Here is a 16,804-nt window from a genome sequence, read left to right on the forward strand (position 1 = left end):
GCCATGAGAGGGTTTTGGGCAAAAGCATGATATAACCTAATCATGTTCTAACAGGATCATTCCATCTAAAGTGTTAGAATAAACTACAGGAAAGCAAGAACAGGAGCAGAGAGAACAGCTGGGGAACACTGCAAAAGCCAGGCAACAGATGCAGATGAGGGAAGACTTGATGATGGGGATGACAGGGTACAGCCCACAGCGTTTGCTAACAGATTAGATGTGGTGGGTAAGAGAAATAGAGGACTCGACAATCACTTTTCCTTCATTACATTTAGCAGAGTTTGTAATTACATTTGTATAAATTAAAGATTAAACTCTAAACCTCACTTCTGCAAACTCGGCCACTCCATTAGGACAGAAAGTGTGCCGGGCTCCACTCACCAGTGTATCCTCAGCACCTGGTATATTACTGTCTCGCACACAGTGAGCACTTGATAAACATTTGTTAAGTAAGTAAATGATTTCCACTATACAGATGGGAGAACTGAGACTCAAAGAAGATTAAGTCATTTGCTCAGATCAAAAAGTCAGCCAGTAAGAGAGCTGGTTATCTCAACCTAGGCCTTCTGACTTTCAATCCATAATTAGCACAACCCAAGCAGATCTAGATTCAGACTCAGCTTAGAGTTACCGCCTCTGTGAAGCCCTCACCAATGCCACGGCCAATGACAGTGTGTGTCTCCCCCTCCTCCTGGCATCCCATCCAGTCACAGCTGTCTCATCACAGGATTTGGTAACTGCTGATTTACTCCTCTGTCTTCCACCACTATACCATGAGTGTCCCCGAGAAAAGGTTTGGCCTTGATTGTCTCCCTACACTTAAGGTAGTACTTAGTAAATAAAAGGTACTCAATGAATGCTTTCATTGGGAGATAAATGCTGGAAGTGGCTCATCGCTTCTCTAAGACATGAAAAATAACTACTTGCTCTCTTCTTTCAAGCTGAGTTAGGCAGTTAGGCTCTCTCCTCTTTGGGTTTCCACGGTCCCCTGTGCATACACCTGCTCTGACATTTACCATAAAACATTATCACTGGTTTATCTTCTCTCACTAGATTCTAGTCTCCTTGGAAACAGAGACTCTATGTTACTCACAAGAGGCTTTCCAATCAATGTGAGATGAATGAATAAATGAATGAATGAATGAACTAGAGCTATTCAAGTTGTTCAAATACTGTGGTGATCAGATTTGGACAGAAATATCGAAAAAGTTGGGAGAGGAAAAAACCAGTAAACATTTGAGGCAAGAAAAAGACTGAGAGATAGATATGAATGGAATTAATTTTCAACAACCTTCAACCTGCAAAATCTTGGGAAAATGAAGGATGACAATAGAGGGCTATTCTGTTCATTGCAATATAAATGGCGAATACCCAGTAGAATGGAACTGGGTCCATCTGTACACTGGGAATGTCCCTAAGCTTTCATCTACATAGAAGCCCTCCACCACCAGCTACAACATTATGCAAAATCGATAGAGACTATAGACCAGTGGTTCTCAACTCTGACTACAAATCAGAATTACCTGGGAGCTTTAACATTCAGAGCACCCAAGAATTAGGCAAGGCTTTTTTTTTTTTTTTTTTTTTTTTTTAAGTTCTCTAGGTGAGTCTACTCTGCAGTCAGAGTTGAACACTGGTCTAGGCTTGCAGTTGGTAACCATTTTCCGAAAAGCAACAGTCCCCAACCTTTTCGGCACCAGGGACCAGTTTTGTGGAAGACAATTTTTCCACGGACTGGGTTTGGCAGGGAATCGTTTGGGGATGAAACTGTTCCACGCCGATCATCACGCATTAGTTGAATTCTCATAAGGAGAGCACAACCTAGATCCCTTGTATGCACAGTTCACAGCACGGTCCACGCTCCGGTGGTAATTTAATGCCACCACTGATCTAACAGGAGGCAAAGCTCAGGTGGTAATGCTCAGTGGCCCGCTGGTCACCTCCTGCTGTGCAGCCCGGCTCCAAACAGGCCACAGTCCAGGATTTGGGGACCTCTGTGATAAAAGGCCAGATACTGATATTTTAAGCCCTGCATGTCATCCAATTTCTGTTGCAATTACTCAACTCCGCCAATGTGACACAACAGCCAGACTACATATAAAGGAAGGGACATGGCTGTGTTTCAATAAAACTTGACTTACAAAAACAGCCAGCCTGCAAACTGGCCTCAGTTTGTGAACTGCTCTAGGCCAATGTATGAACTCTCTTGATGGAAAATAGAGAAAAACTATCTGTAGTAGTTCTTGAACCAGGGTATACATTACAATGACCTGAGGGGATTTTATTTATAATACACGCAGAACCACTAGTGTAGAGTTTACCAGAAGGTACTACCCACCTCTTCCAGTCAAGAACTTCAGAGAAAGGCAAAATATAGGAGTCTGCAATGACAACTGGGACACAACCAGCTTGTAACACATCGCTCAGTATTGCCTGGCCCAGCCGAGCTCCACGAAGGACCACACAGAAAGTAGCCTCCTGCAGGAACACAAAGAGGTAGGAGATTACAAACTAGTTTTGCTGATCCACTAACTTTGATCCCTATAGACCACAAAGTTTCTACAAGGGTTGACGCCAAGCAATACTGAGGCATCTTGACACAAAAATGCCAAAAGACAACAGCTCACACCTGTAAAACTTGAAAAGTTTAAATAGCTGCAATGTTTTGTATTAATATTTCTGCTCTTCAGTATTGCTTCAATGCCACCACTGTTGGCCTTCTGAAAATGTTCAAAGTCAATGTCAAAGTCTTCCTCTAGACAGTTAACAATGTGACTTTCCACAAATGGGTCTCTTTAGGCCCTAGTGTACTATGTAAACACACCACAGCACACTGTCTGACATCTCTTACAGTACTTACCTCAGCCTACCTTATAATGGAATTATTTTGTCTGGGAATTTCAGGCTCTCTAGAAGACCCCCTATAGGGAAGGTATCAAATCTCTTTTCATCTTTCTACCCCCCATAGCATCTAACAGTGTGCTTTTTATATAGAAGATATTCATTTCATGAATTCAATGCCTCTGAAAAGATGTTAAGACTGATATGTTCTATAAAAAAAAGAAATCTAATGAAAAATGTCTTCCTCATTCACTCCCTCAAACCCCCTCAATGTGGGGAATACTTGGGAAAAGGAGAGACGTACCACAGAAAAAACAGTTGCAATAGGTAAACCAAAATACAGAGACCCTAACTATCTAACTTCCTGTTTCTCCCAGTTTTTGCCTCTTAAGGAGGGGAAAAGATTTAAAAACAAAACAAAACAAAAACAACAACAATTTAAAAAACACTAATCTGTAAAGCTAGAGAAAAGGAAAGTTCAGTAAAAGAAATAAAGGAATTCAATATTCCAAACACCTCTGGGGATAAATGAGAAAAGCAGCAAGAGGAGAGGAAGAGAAGTCATCGTGGTGCCCGGAGGTGCAGGTGGAAAGCTCCCCTGACCTCGAGAGTCAGCATCCAGATGTGGACACATGTGCTGATAACCATTTTTCCTGTCTAGACAAAGGTTACTATAAATACTCCTGCCCTCATCACCACTGTTACCAGCCAGACATTCCAGAGGGAGTGCAGCACTTTTTGAGTGTATTTTTACAATCCCGGTATAGGCAACTCTCTGGAGATTTAAAAAAAAAAAAAAAAAAAATCACACCAGCTCCTTTATGTTTCTTCTTTAACTAACCTGTGCCCATTTTAAATATTTAAGTAAACAAAGCTCAATTTCTCATTTCCTAGCCCCCATACCATTGGAATGTCAAATATCCTACATATAAAACATCCCCAAAGGGACTGCTTTCCCTGTGGTTATAGAAGTACAGCCATTCCCATTATGTAAATAAAGGACATGCTACTGACAGGACATGCTAAAGGTGGCAAGAACACCAAATACCAAAACGATAAAAACAACCCCCAAACCCCTTCACTCCAGGGGAAGTTCACTGTGGCTCTGTAGGCCAGTATGGTCAAGGGATGCAAGTTGCCACCTCAAAGAAGAAAATTTCTCTGGACTGCCTTATGAATACAGGGGTAAAAGCAAGATACATTTGCCTGATTTGTCCATGTGGCTTCTCTGTGAATCTATGAGATTTGTGTTTTTGAAGTATAATGAATATCTGAAAGGAGTATGAACTCTCATAGGCCAAGCAGCTTTGCACGAACACAAGACACCAGACATCCAAGTACCTCAAGGTCTACGTGTCCAGTAAAGAACAATGCTACGTTTTCTTCCCCTTGGGTAATTCTAGTTGCATGTGGAAAACAACTCAGGATTGTTGGGCTCAATTTTAACCCATGGAAGCAACATCTACCGAGCCTTGGGAGAGGTAATGAATGACACTCACCTGTAGCACCTGTGGGTAATCGAAGACCTGGTGCTTGTGGCAGCGCTTACGGATAGAAAGGCCACCCTCTGAGAGGTTGGTGCATTTATCAAGCACTAACACTGACTCTCCGTGTTTGACCTGGAGGGCTTCTAGGTCTTCTCTGTACTCGGGATGGAGACCCACCTGAGACGATATGAGGAAGTATCGCCGCGGACTACAAGGGAAAAAAACAGGTGATTGGCAAATTGCAGCTGGTATGTTAGTCAAGGTAAGACAAACTTTGATATTAAACTTATGGCACTAAGTGTTTCCTTACCAGTCTTGACATCCACTGATTTTTTTTTAAATTATCTTCTGTAGTATTAGTAAATATTTAACATATTATATATGGTGAGAAGGTAAGATATGATTCATTCACACACTGAAATATTATGCAATCATAACAAATCTTATTTGGGAACAGTTCTTGATATTGTGAGGAAATGCTTATAATATGCTAAGCTGACAGCGCATGCTATAAATATGTGTGTGTGTATGTAGAAAGAGAGAAACTAACTGATTATTTGGAAGGCACATCAGAGTGTTGTCTTAGTTACATCTGAGTCCCCCATCTAAAAGGCCCTGGAAGCTGGCTGCATTCTTCAAATGGGGGAAGAGGGAAGCTCGATGGGAAGCACTGGCATGCAACTGAAGGACTCTGGAAAGGGCTCCTCCTGGCTGTTGAACAGCATCCCTGTGCAATGGAGAGGCTCCAGGGAAAGTCCCCATCATCAAGGCCACATAAATGGGAGGGAGGGAGACCGAATTGGTAGTTGAAAACAAGAAGTAGAAAAAACGATCTTCATTAAAGCCTGGAATCTCCAGTCTTAACATCTGGACGGCAAGGATGTGTAAAAGAAAACAGAGAAAGAAAGATCTCCAAGGGTCTGGTGCCATGCAGATCTTCACAAGCGACAGAAATGGGAACACAAAGTTAGTAAGCCTGAAGTCAAGGGGACGATTTTGGGGAGACCAGATGGGAAGTAATTCCCTCCTGGAAGACAAGACCCCCACAAGACAGACAAGAGTACAGAACATAAAAGCTATACGGGTTGAGCATATCAAGTCTGTAAATCTGAAATCCAAAATGCTCCAAAATCCAAAACTTTCTGGATGCCAACATGACGCTCAAAAGAAACACTCATTGAAACAGTTTAGATTTCTGGATTTGGAATGCTCAACCAAGAGTATAATGTGAATGCTCCAAAATCTGAAAAAATCAGGAATCCAAAACACTTCCGGTCCCGAGCATTTTGGATAAGGGATACTCAATCTGTTTAGGCCGAGGGACCACAAGGAATCAGTGTCAAAGAGAAGAATTACAGAAAGCATGTTCCAGGAAGAAATGAAACACTCATCAGGCCTAGAAGCAACACCCAGTGAAATCTAGCTCAAACTGGTACAGCCCAGGGAAGATACTAGGACTACATATCTCTCACAGGCAACGCCACCACGCAACCTAGAGTTTGTGAACCCATCCTTTTTTTTTTTTTTTTTTAATTGTTTTTGGCTTTGAAGAGAGAACGGTAATTGTTACTTTCGCTTAGTTACTCAGACTTGTTTGGAAGTTCTAGCTGGGGAGTATCTCACTCAATAATTATACTCTAACTGAGAAGGTCATCTTCTTTTACAGAGGATTAAGCTTCAGGTCCAAATCACATAAAGCAATGAGTGAAGGTGAACACCCGCCTAACCATCCAGACTAGTCAAATAAACCCAGAGAAAAGAGCAACCTATACCACAGCCAGGCTGCTTTTACATCCTCAGAATCAATTCTTTTTTTGGCCGAACTAAGAGCAAAAGGCACTTCCCACATCACAATTAAGAAAAAAAGGAACCAGCAGACTCCCTAGAACTTCACTGTCTAATAGCGACTAGCCACCTGAGGCCATTTAAATTAAACTAATTAAAAGTAAATAAAATTAAAAGTTCAGTTTGTCAGTCACATTAGGCCCATTGCCAGTGCTCAATAGCCATACGTGGCTGGGGGCTGCCTGACAGCACAAATGTAGACCATGTACTTACTGCAGAAAGTTCTACTTAATGGAGCCGTTCCACGAGGTAGGCAAGAGTCAGAGGCCAGGGTGAGGGTAAGTGAGATAAGAAAGATATACAGCAGCAACCCAGCAGGGAGATGGTTTGGATCAGCTGTACAGACTGGTTCCTTTTTCCTGGCCCATTTCTTCCTAAATTACAATTTATTGAGCAATATGTTGAATATTTATAGCCAAAAGTATTCTTTGTAGACATTGAAACAGGCTTTTGAGTTCTACTCCCAGCCCTGAGCCTCAGTAATTTTTCTTTTGTAAAAGTATTAATTTTCAGAGGATGACTTAGTGATGGCGAGATCACATATAGGGAGCACACGCGGTTCATCTCAAAGTAAACACCATTTTTGCTCAAATTATTTCTATAATCAAACTTACCTGTTTAAACTAGAGGAAAATTTATAGTCAAACCCACAAGACAAGCAGGGAAACTTCCTCAATAATTAAAGCTATTCAAAAATGAAATGGACTGTCTTGTGAGTTGGTGATTTTTCAATATAAACCAGAAACTTTTTCAGGAAAAAGTTACTGAAAACTCATGCTTCAACTAAATGGTCTTTAAAGGTCTTTCCAAACCATAAGATCCTGGTTCTTTGAAGGATCTCATGGATGTTTCTGGAGCCTTTCTCTTTAAGTAGAGCTGATAGCACAAAACTAGTGTTCTACCCTCTCCAGAAAAAGAATAAACAGGTGGGCATCCAAGAGGGGTGAAGAGGCTGTCCAGGCAGAAGTGCATAGAGTGTTGGAGTCCCAGAGGGCATTTCTGCATGGTCGGGTGGGGAAGAAGGCGCATGTGGAATGTTCAAGTCCTAGTGGGGTGGGAGCTTCTGCTTAAGAGAAGAGTAGTAAGGTAGCCTGGCGCAGGATGTCAGAGCCCCAGAAGGGAAAAGAAGGCTTCTGTGCTGGGGTAAGGGTTATGGGGATGCTGGAGACCAAGTGAGGTTAGGAGGGCATCTGGGCAGCTCATAACAGAGTGTTAGAGCCTGGGCAGGCTGAGAAGGGTGCCCAAATTGTGGGGAGAATGGTGGTAATGATAGCATCACTCCAGCGCTAGAACCCAAGAAGTGTGAGGAAGGCATCTGTGCCAGGAGGGTGCAGAATAGCACAACGTGGGGGGTCAGAGTCTGAGCAGGGATGAGGAGGGGTAGGGAAGGCCTCTGTGCAGTGTGGGGGCAGGGGGACAACAGAAGTTTGATTAATACAAGAGGGTTGATCAAATAAGTAAAGATATTGAGGATAATGGGAGCCAGATTTCTAGGAGTCAGAGAAGGGAGTTACAAATATGGAAAGAGAGAAAACCAGAATGCCCCTGCAGTGTCGGATGGAACTAGAGATACTGAGATGAATGCATGGTTTTCAATACAATAGATAGACATCTATCTGTACAGATATAGAAATAAATACAGATGTCGATGTGTGGTGCTCAAAGAAACTCTGAAGAAAGACTCTGGGTTAGCTTTCACTGATAAGAAATAAAGTTCTATTTTAGACATTCAGTTACCAGGATCACTGGATCCCCACTCCACTGCTACTCCATTTTCAACATAAATGTGTAGATGTGAACGAGTCTAAAAATGTGTCCCCTGCTTGCATGCTGGCTGTCCCTGACAGGGCAGATGGTTGAAGGAGTATGCCCATTTTAGTTTTAAGCCAACTACATTTTAAGGTGGATTTGTTTTTCTTTTAAAGGCTAAAATGACTATCTATGGCTTTCATGTCTCCTAGCAGCACTGATATCTAAGTTTAAGCAAAACCATGCTGAGAACTTGAAGTCTCCCTCAATAGTAACAGTTGTAAACTCCCAATTTAGTTCCTTTTAGAAGGAAAATGACAAGAATTCCAGCTGAGGCCAAAACAGCTGTGAGAAGCAGCTATCAATAGCAACAATCATCCGCTTTCCATTGAACAAATACTGACAGAGATTTAAAACAAAAATAAAAGCAAAGCTCTCGCTATTCTGTATAGCCCACAGAGATGTGGGAATTCCCTTAAACAGCAACTCTCACAAGGACCAACAAACCCAAAACACTGCCATGAGGTGGCCCACCCTGCCTTCTCCCAAGTCCCTGGCAGGACGATGAGTCTGAACCTGTCTTCACTTTTTTTTTTTTTTTTGTCTGGGTTTTCGGGGGCAGGGAGGGGTGGTGGTGGGAGATGTTCTTATATAAAAGTTAACACCACAAGAGCATGGCCAGACTGCAAGCTGGCACCAAAATGGACAGCACGGGCCCAAGCCAACTTGCAGAAATTGGCCAGCAGAGGTAGGTTCATGCTCAGTGCAGACTGACCTTTCGGTGCTACCCTGAAGATAAAACAGATGCTCCTATCGGGTTATTGAACCACAGAACTTTAGAAACTAACTAACACCTTTTCAAAGGATCCAGTTAAAGATAATAATTCCGGCTGAGTTATACACAAAAATTAGAGACACTAAATTACTAGGAAAATACCACCAATATATAATCTCTGAAACTAATTATATATCGATGTATCTAAATCTCTGAAACTAATTATCTGAAAATGAGTTTTACTGTTTGGAGTGGTTTTTCTCCTTTGTTTTATTTTCACTAAAGCTTTTATTTGCAGTTTTCTTCCCTGGATTAAATCTGAAAGGGATCAAGAGTCCTAAACCAATATAAGAGAGCTAGATTATATGAGAGGGATTAAACAATAAAGAGAGAGTTTGGTTCACGTGGTCTCAAGAAAAGTGCACTTAAGACAGAGGCCCACAGGCAGCTGAGCAGTCGTAGCAGACCAGTCCTCACATGTCACTCTCTGCCTCACCCAGGGTTTCTCAACCCCAGTGCTGCTGACATTTGCACTCAGTACTTCTTGTTGTTGGGGGCTACCCTGTCCTGTGCAGAGAAGGATTAACATAGCAGGCCTGAGTGTTCTCCTTAGAAAGGCTTGCTTATAAGTTTGGTTTTTGGCTGTCATCTGGAAACTTGGATTTGGAGAGGGTTCCCATCATCCCTGGGAATGATAAGGGTGGCTCCCTGTGTTCAAACTGCACACACATGTGGTTTATACTGAACACATGCTTTCCTTCTAGGAGTCTGGAAGTTTGGCACGTGCCAGGCAGAGACAGCCTATGCAATCAGCTCCTAAGAAAGGCCCTGGGTGCTAAGTCTCTGACGAGCTCCCTTGGTTGACAGCATTTCACAAGTGTTGTCACAGCTTGCTGCTGAGGGAACTGAGCACATCCTGTGCACTCCACTGGAAGAGGGTGCTTGGAAGCTTGTGCCTGGTTTCCCCCAGATTCACCCCATGCGCCTTCTAACTCTCTGACTGTGCTGTGCATCCTTTTGCTGTAATAAGTCACAGACATTAGTTCAATTATATGCTGAGTCATGGAGCCCTCCTGGCAAATCATAGTAACTGGAAGTGGTCTTCAGGACCCTCTGACATACATCCCTACAGTCATGGCAGTCAAAAATGTATATACATATATATACATTTTATATATATATATACATATATATATACATATATATACATATATATACACACATATATATACACATATATATACACATATATATATACACATATATATACACATATATATATACACATATATATACATATATATACATATATATATATACATATATATATATATATATATATAGCCAAACGTCCCCTGGGGAACAAAATCATTCCCTTTCTCCTGATGACAGCCAGCAGTCTAGCTCAATATTTGGCCCAAACAGGCCTTCAATAAAGGTTTGACTTGAAGTGAACTGAACTCAACTGAATTGAATTAAATAATTTCCAGAAGAACTTTAGGAGGAAAAAAAGAGAAAAAGAACTGAATAAAAACTTTTAAAATCACACAACAGATTTAAGTAAATGCTCACAGAAGCAGCAAACAGAGAAGTAACTCTTTTCTCTACTTACAGTTATTTCTATCTCATGCTACATAAATATGCCAAATTAAGATCCTAGGCACATAACAGAAACTTGTACCACCCCAGAGGGTACCAGCTGGGCTAATGTAGATCATCCTTTCTGAGTTTATGAAAATCTAACCTTGAAATAGGGCACTGAATTATACCAGTTTCTTCTGTCCATGAATTCACTGTAAGAATTATTTGTGTATTTCCATTTTGATGATAATCCAAAAACTTAGTTTGGGAATAGTTTTGCTCGTATTTAATGATGAATACTACTAAAAAATATTCAACTTCCAAGTTTGTATTTAGTGGGCTAATGAGATGAGAGAAATGCTTAAAACGTAAATCATAAAGCAGTAGAGTAAAACGCAGATAGAATCTAGGCTGTGAGTATACATGATGTTCACTATAAAATTTTTTAAACTTTGCTATCTGTTTGGACATTTTCATAATAAAATATTGGGAAAAAATATGAATCATGCATCTGTACCATATGAAGATAAATGATGTCACAATATGCTATCTAAAGGGAAGCTTCTAATGGTTCAAATAGAAAACATGGTTAAAAGAAAAAGTACATTGTCACCCAACATACAACAGTATAGGCACATCAAACCCAGCAAACCCATAATTAACTCTATATTCACCTAAAAGATGCAATCCCATTTCAAAGAAACAGCATCAGCTATCATATTAAATTATGTTAATCTGAATGTTATTAGTTTTATAGATGTGCTTATATTTAATTTGTAAATTTGTTTCAGTTTTGTAGTTGTATAAGCGCAGACAGTTTAGACTTTTTAATTTATATTTACTTATAACAAAAATAGTTAATTAAAATGCAAGGGACCTTGAATAGTCAGAAAAACTCTGAAAAAGAAGAACACTGCCTGGGCAATATCACAAGACCCTGTCTCTACAAAAAATTAGCCAGGCACGGTGGCATGTGGCTATAGTCCTAGCTACTTGGGAGGCTGAGGCAGGAGGATCGCCTGAGCCCAGGGGTTCAAGGCTGCAGTGAGCTATGATTCCACCAATTCAATCCAGCACTCCAGAGTGACAGAGCGAGACTTTGTCTCTTAAAAAAAGAAAAAGGAAGAACAAAGTTGGAGAACTTACATTTATTTCAAAACTTAATACAAAGCTATGGTAACCAAGACAATGTGGTACTGGCATAACAGACATATAGACCAACAGATTCGAATTGAGAATCCAAAAATAAACCCATATATCTATGAACTGCAAGTAACCAAGGGTACCAAGACCACTCAATGGAAGAAGACTTGTTTTTTCAACAAGTGGTGTTTAGACAACTAGACATACACAAGCAAAAGAATGAAGGTGGACCCCCACCTTATACCACATACAAAAATTAACCAAAATGAACCAAAAATCTACATGTAAGAGCTAAAACTGTAGAATTCTTAGAAGAAAACGTAAGGGTAAATCTTCATGGCCTTGGATTACGCAATGGTTTCTTTAAAATGACACCAAAACTGCAAGTAACCAAAGGAAAAATAGATATGACTTCATCAAAATGAGGAACTTTTGTGCATCAAAGGACACTATCAAGAAAGTGAGGCCAGGCGCAGTGGCTCACGCCTATAATCCCAGTACTTTGGGAGGCCAAGGCAGGTGGATCACCTGAGGTCAGGAGTTTCAGACCAGCCTGACCAACATGGAGAAACCCCGTCTCCACTAAAAATACAAAATTAGCCAGGCATGGTGGCACATGCCTCTAATCCCAGCTACTTGGGAGACTGAGGCAGGAGAATCGCTTGAACCTGGGAGGTGGAGGTTTTGGTGAGCCGAGATCGCGCCATTGCACTCCAGCCTGGGCAACAAGAGCAATACTCCGTCTCAAAAAAAAAAAGAAAAAAAAGAAAGTGAAAAGCAATCTATAGAATGGGAGAAAGCATTTGCAAATCATGTATCTGATGAAGGTCTAACATCTGTTATAGATAAAGAATTGTTACAGCTCTACAATAAAAAGACAATTCAATTTTAAAATGGGCAAATGATCTGAATAGACATTTCTCCAAAGAAGTTATATAAACGGCCAATAAGCACATGAAAAGATACTCAAAATTATTAGTCAGTGGGGAAATGCAAACCAAAACCACAATGAAGATACGACTTCACATTCACTAGGATGGCTAGAGTAAAAAACACAGGCAATAACCAGGGTTAGTGAGGATAGGGGAAAATCGAAACTCTTATACTTGGCTGGTGGGAATGTGAAATGGTGCAGCCGCTTTGGAAAAGAGTTTGGCAGCTCCTCAAAAAGTTAAACACAGAGCTACCGTAGGACCCAGCAGTTCTGCTCCTAGGTCAAGAGAACTGAAACCAGCTTTACACAAAAACTTGTATACAAATGTTCATAGCAGCATTATTCCTAAGAGCTAACAGGTGGAAATAATCCAAATTTCTATCAACTGATGAAGAGATGAACCAAATGTGGTATATTCATATGATGAAATATTCAGCCAAAAAACAAAGGAAGTACTGATTCCGTGCTATGACATGAATAAGCCTTGGAAACATTACGCTAAGTGAAAGAAGACAGGTACAAAAGACCATTTATTGTATAATTATATTTATAGGAAATGTCCCGAATAGGCAAACCCATAGAGACAAAAAGCAGATTAAGGATTCTTGCTGGGGACAGAGGTTAAGGACTGACTGTTATTGGATATTAAGTTTATGGAGTGATGAAAATGTTCTAGAATTAGGTAGTAGGCCTGATGATAGTTGCACAATTTTGTAAATATACTAAAAACCATGAAATTGTACACATTAAAACAGTAAATTTTATGGTATATAAATTAATCACAAAGCTAAAGATGCAGATAGCGGTCAGATGACAGAGAGCCTTGAAAGACGTTTTAAGGACTGTGGGCTAAGGACCAACGTGAATCTTATCCTAAGGAGCAATGTGAAGCCAAGGATCAGACTTGAGGGTAGCAAGACCAGAGGCAGGGAAACCACACAGGAAGCCGCTTCGGCAACCCAGAGGAGAGATGACAGTTCCCTGGTCTAGGGTAGAGGAGGAGGAGTCGGGGAGCAGATAGACCTAGGAAGTATTTAGGATGTAGAATCAATAGGACTTCCTACTTTGATATAGGAAACAAAGGAGAGAAAGGAGTTAAGGATACCACATGGATTCCTGCTTTAGAAAACTTGGTACACAGCACTGTGAATTTACGGAGATAGAGAAAACTGCAGGATGAATGAGACTGGCGTGGAGGTGGGAAAGATGGGTGCCTCAGGGACCCTGCCCTGGAACTGATGTTTTGGTTGCTTTGATGTCCACCACGCTAAACCTCATCAACATCTCACAGATTCAGTAAAGGCAAACCTGGCTGGGATGAATGTACCTTACCCTGGTCCTTTCTCTGGAAGATCCACCTCAGCTGACAGTGGACTATAGACAGGAATGCTGACATCGTAGCCTTGCCGGTAAGTCCACGTAGAAAAGCCGCCGCCAGCTAACAGGGCCCTGAGAGCAAAGGATTTTGTTAAATGATGAGAAAGAAGGACTTTATTCTGATACACCCTGTGGAGAGGAACAGGAATTACTGAGTCTTTATTATCAAAACCAGCTAATGTTTACGGAGTCATTTTTCTATAAAGACACTGTATTAAATGCCTTATACACGCATCTCGGGGCCATCAGCTGCATTCTATTCTTGAATCACCAGCCTTCCCCAGGGTCCTAAATAACCTTTCCTTACTTCCCAGTTTTTAAAACACATCATAGCCCAGAGGACACCTTATGGACAGCCTCTCTGCTACCTTACTCAGATCCCATTTACCTCTCCCTAGTCATACTTTATAATTAAACACATTTACAGTAACAGGAATAATAACAGTTCTGCATGGGAAGATTGGTTGGGGCAGTCATTTACCAACCACTGACTGGAATCTCAGAAGACAATGGGCCTGCAAAGCAGTGGTGGCCAGAAAGTATCACATCTCATATCGCTTACACCCCAGCCTCTCTTCAGTCCCTGCCCCAAGCAGTTCTTTCCACCATCATCCCAGAGCTACGTGTCAATCACGTAGCCTCCACCAGCTCTCACTGTCCATTCCAGCTACTTAGTCTTATTAACCCAATTCCCTATACAGGAAGCAGAACCTAGAATTAAACCCTCAGTCCTTCTCTTGCAGTTTGCTTGTATTAGCCTTTACTCTCCTTAATTAGAAAACAGTGACCACATTGTTTTAACTGGATCCAGCAAGTAGTACAATGACACTTCATCAGAGAAAGGAAGCAGGTGTTTATCACACCAACTTTTACTGTTATTCTCTCCCAGGACCCCAAACCCATCAAAATCACTTTCTAAGGCAGAACTCTGCCAATTGCACACACCACAAAGTCTGAGCCAAGATGTCTGAACTGAGAAACCACATTTTTTGCAGTATTGATTGCTACCAATCCCCTCCCGGCCCTGATGACAACCTACATTCCCTTCTAACATGACCAGTTTAGGTTCAAAGATTTTGAAACCACCCCTGGAAATCCCACTCTGTTTGTTTAAGCTTTATGAAACCAAGAACTGGTGAATGAGGTAACGTGCAGGCTAAAAACTTCTCCAGCTGCCGGTCTACTCTGTAAAATGTAATGACTATCCTTGGTACCAACATACGGTCTTATTTTTCCTGATTAGCATGCAGCACTGAATCCGTCCAACATGAATTTGGGCAGGTTCCATGACCATGATGGCAAGCAGACTCTGTGGGCCCCATGGCCTATGTGCAGACAAGCAGACAATCCATGTCTATGGACGCAATACTCAAGCACCCGGCAGTCCAGGTAAGCCAGGGTCGTGGGTGATTAGGCTATTACACTCACAGCCCCAGAGGAGAAGTGGGTGTGCATGTGGAGAGAAAGGAAGCAGGTGTATATCACATCAACCTTTACTGTTATTCTGTCCCTGGGGCCCCAAACTTGTTATTCTGTTCCAGGGGGTTAAGGTGAACGTTCAGCACTGGCAGTAGGAAAGTAGCAATCGGAAGCATGCCTTACGCTGAAGATCATCCACATGCAATCTCTGTTTGTCATCTCAAAAAGAGCCACGACTGCAGCTAGTCAAACTGGCCTCCTGCCAGCCCTGCTACTGACAAGACTTTAACTTTAAAGCACTGTATCTTCTTCTGCCAAGGTCTCCATTACATTATAATGGAGAAAATATTGTAAGCATCCCTTGCTTTACAGAACACATGTTTTACATTGACTGAAAAGTGAATTTCTGAACAGCACATTCTGTTTTCCCATTATGTATACCAAAATCAGAGATCCGTTCCAAAGTTGCAAGAGACTGAATAGAAAACCTGCAGCTAAAGAAGTATTAATATGATGATCTGACTCAGGTCAGGCCAAGTATTATATCACTGGAGGTCTCGCCAGCATTTTTAGCACTTTGCAGGGCTGCCTGATTCTGGGACGTCTCCTCTGACACTGAGCCTTCCTCCCCATCGCCTCGTATCCTCCACCCTCCCTAACCCAGTGTTGGGCATGTTTTCTCCCAGCTCTCCTGCTATCTAAGTATTCACTGAGGCTGCAAGTTTATCCTTCGCTTTCCTTTAAACCATGCATGGAATCAGGCCTGCAAATTCCTCAAATATAAAGCTTCAGGTTTTGCACAAAACAAAACCCAAAAAGCAGACCGATTCAATCGGTCATCCTTATTTGTTCACTGAGTCAAACAAACTGTAAAACAATATTTATGAGACAGGTAAACATGAGCAAAGGCTAGATATTTACTAACTATTTACTGATATGGAAAAATTACTGTTAATTTTCCTAGCCCATCTGTTTTCTAATTTCCAAACAATCTGACATGCAGCTCCCGTAAAACCATTCTGCATTCACTGTTCTTACCTCCTTTGAATCCAGGAGCAAGGATGAAGATTAAAAAAATTAACAAACAAATCTACTATTCCTTACCCCAACAAGACAGCCACCTAAGTTTCAACATGAAATTTCCCACATGCAAAGATAAAGAAGGACTAGATGGCGATTCATTACCTGCTATAGGATTGGCTATAATCACTTACAAAAATATACGCACAGGAAAAACTATTTAACCTTCCTGATCCTAACACCTAAACTCTAGCATGTACTCACACTTTCTCCTGTCTACTTGACACCTTCCTGCAGAGAAATGCAACTGCATTTAACATGTGCACTTCATAAAAATACAATCCAACTCCCATACAGATGCATATACCAAAATGTCAGCAAAAAGTGAAATGCCCCAAACAGAAAGAAGCCTTTCTGCAAAGAAATCCAGAAAAGGAGATGGAGACTCTGCACTCCTAACAGCTCTTCTCCTTCCCTTCTCTGTTCTCCAAAGTATTTCACTTCCTCAGAACAACCAAATCCATAAAACAGTAGCCCACTCAGGAACAGGCACACCTGCTCTGGGGCTGAGAGCCAAATCCACAATTGCCCTGTGTTCAGCCACTTCCTACAGCATTTGTGCACCCGGACTGC

The 16,804-nt window shown here is 41.4% G+C and overlaps 1 protein-coding gene across 5 annotated transcripts in view; it reads right to left on the reverse strand.

Annotated features, from left to right (window-relative positions):
- The window catches only part of LOC105471617 (exostosin glycosyltransferase 2), a 198,864-nt gene that overhangs the window by 165,702 nt on the left and 16,358 nt on the right, over nucleotides 1–16,804 (reverse strand). For all 5 annotated transcript variants that reach the window (XM_071074814.1, XM_071074813.1, XM_011724183.2 and 2 more), the window contains 3 exons: nucleotides 13,688–13,804; nucleotides 4,341–4,536; nucleotides 2,339–2,478 (listed from right to left, as the gene is read on the reverse strand). In XM_071074814.1, coding sequence (XP_070930915.1) covers nucleotides 2,339–2,478; nucleotides 4,341–4,536; nucleotides 13,688–13,804 — 453 coding nt within the window. The remainder of the gene's footprint in view (nucleotides 1–2,338; nucleotides 2,479–4,340; nucleotides 4,537–13,687; nucleotides 13,805–16,804) is intronic.

This window comes from Macaca nemestrina, chromosome 12, assembly GCF_043159975.1.
Source record: "Macaca nemestrina isolate mMacNem1 chromosome 12, mMacNem.hap1, whole genome shotgun sequence".
Classification (NCBI taxonomy): Eukaryota; Metazoa; Chordata; class Mammalia; order Primates; family Cercopithecidae; genus Macaca; species Macaca nemestrina.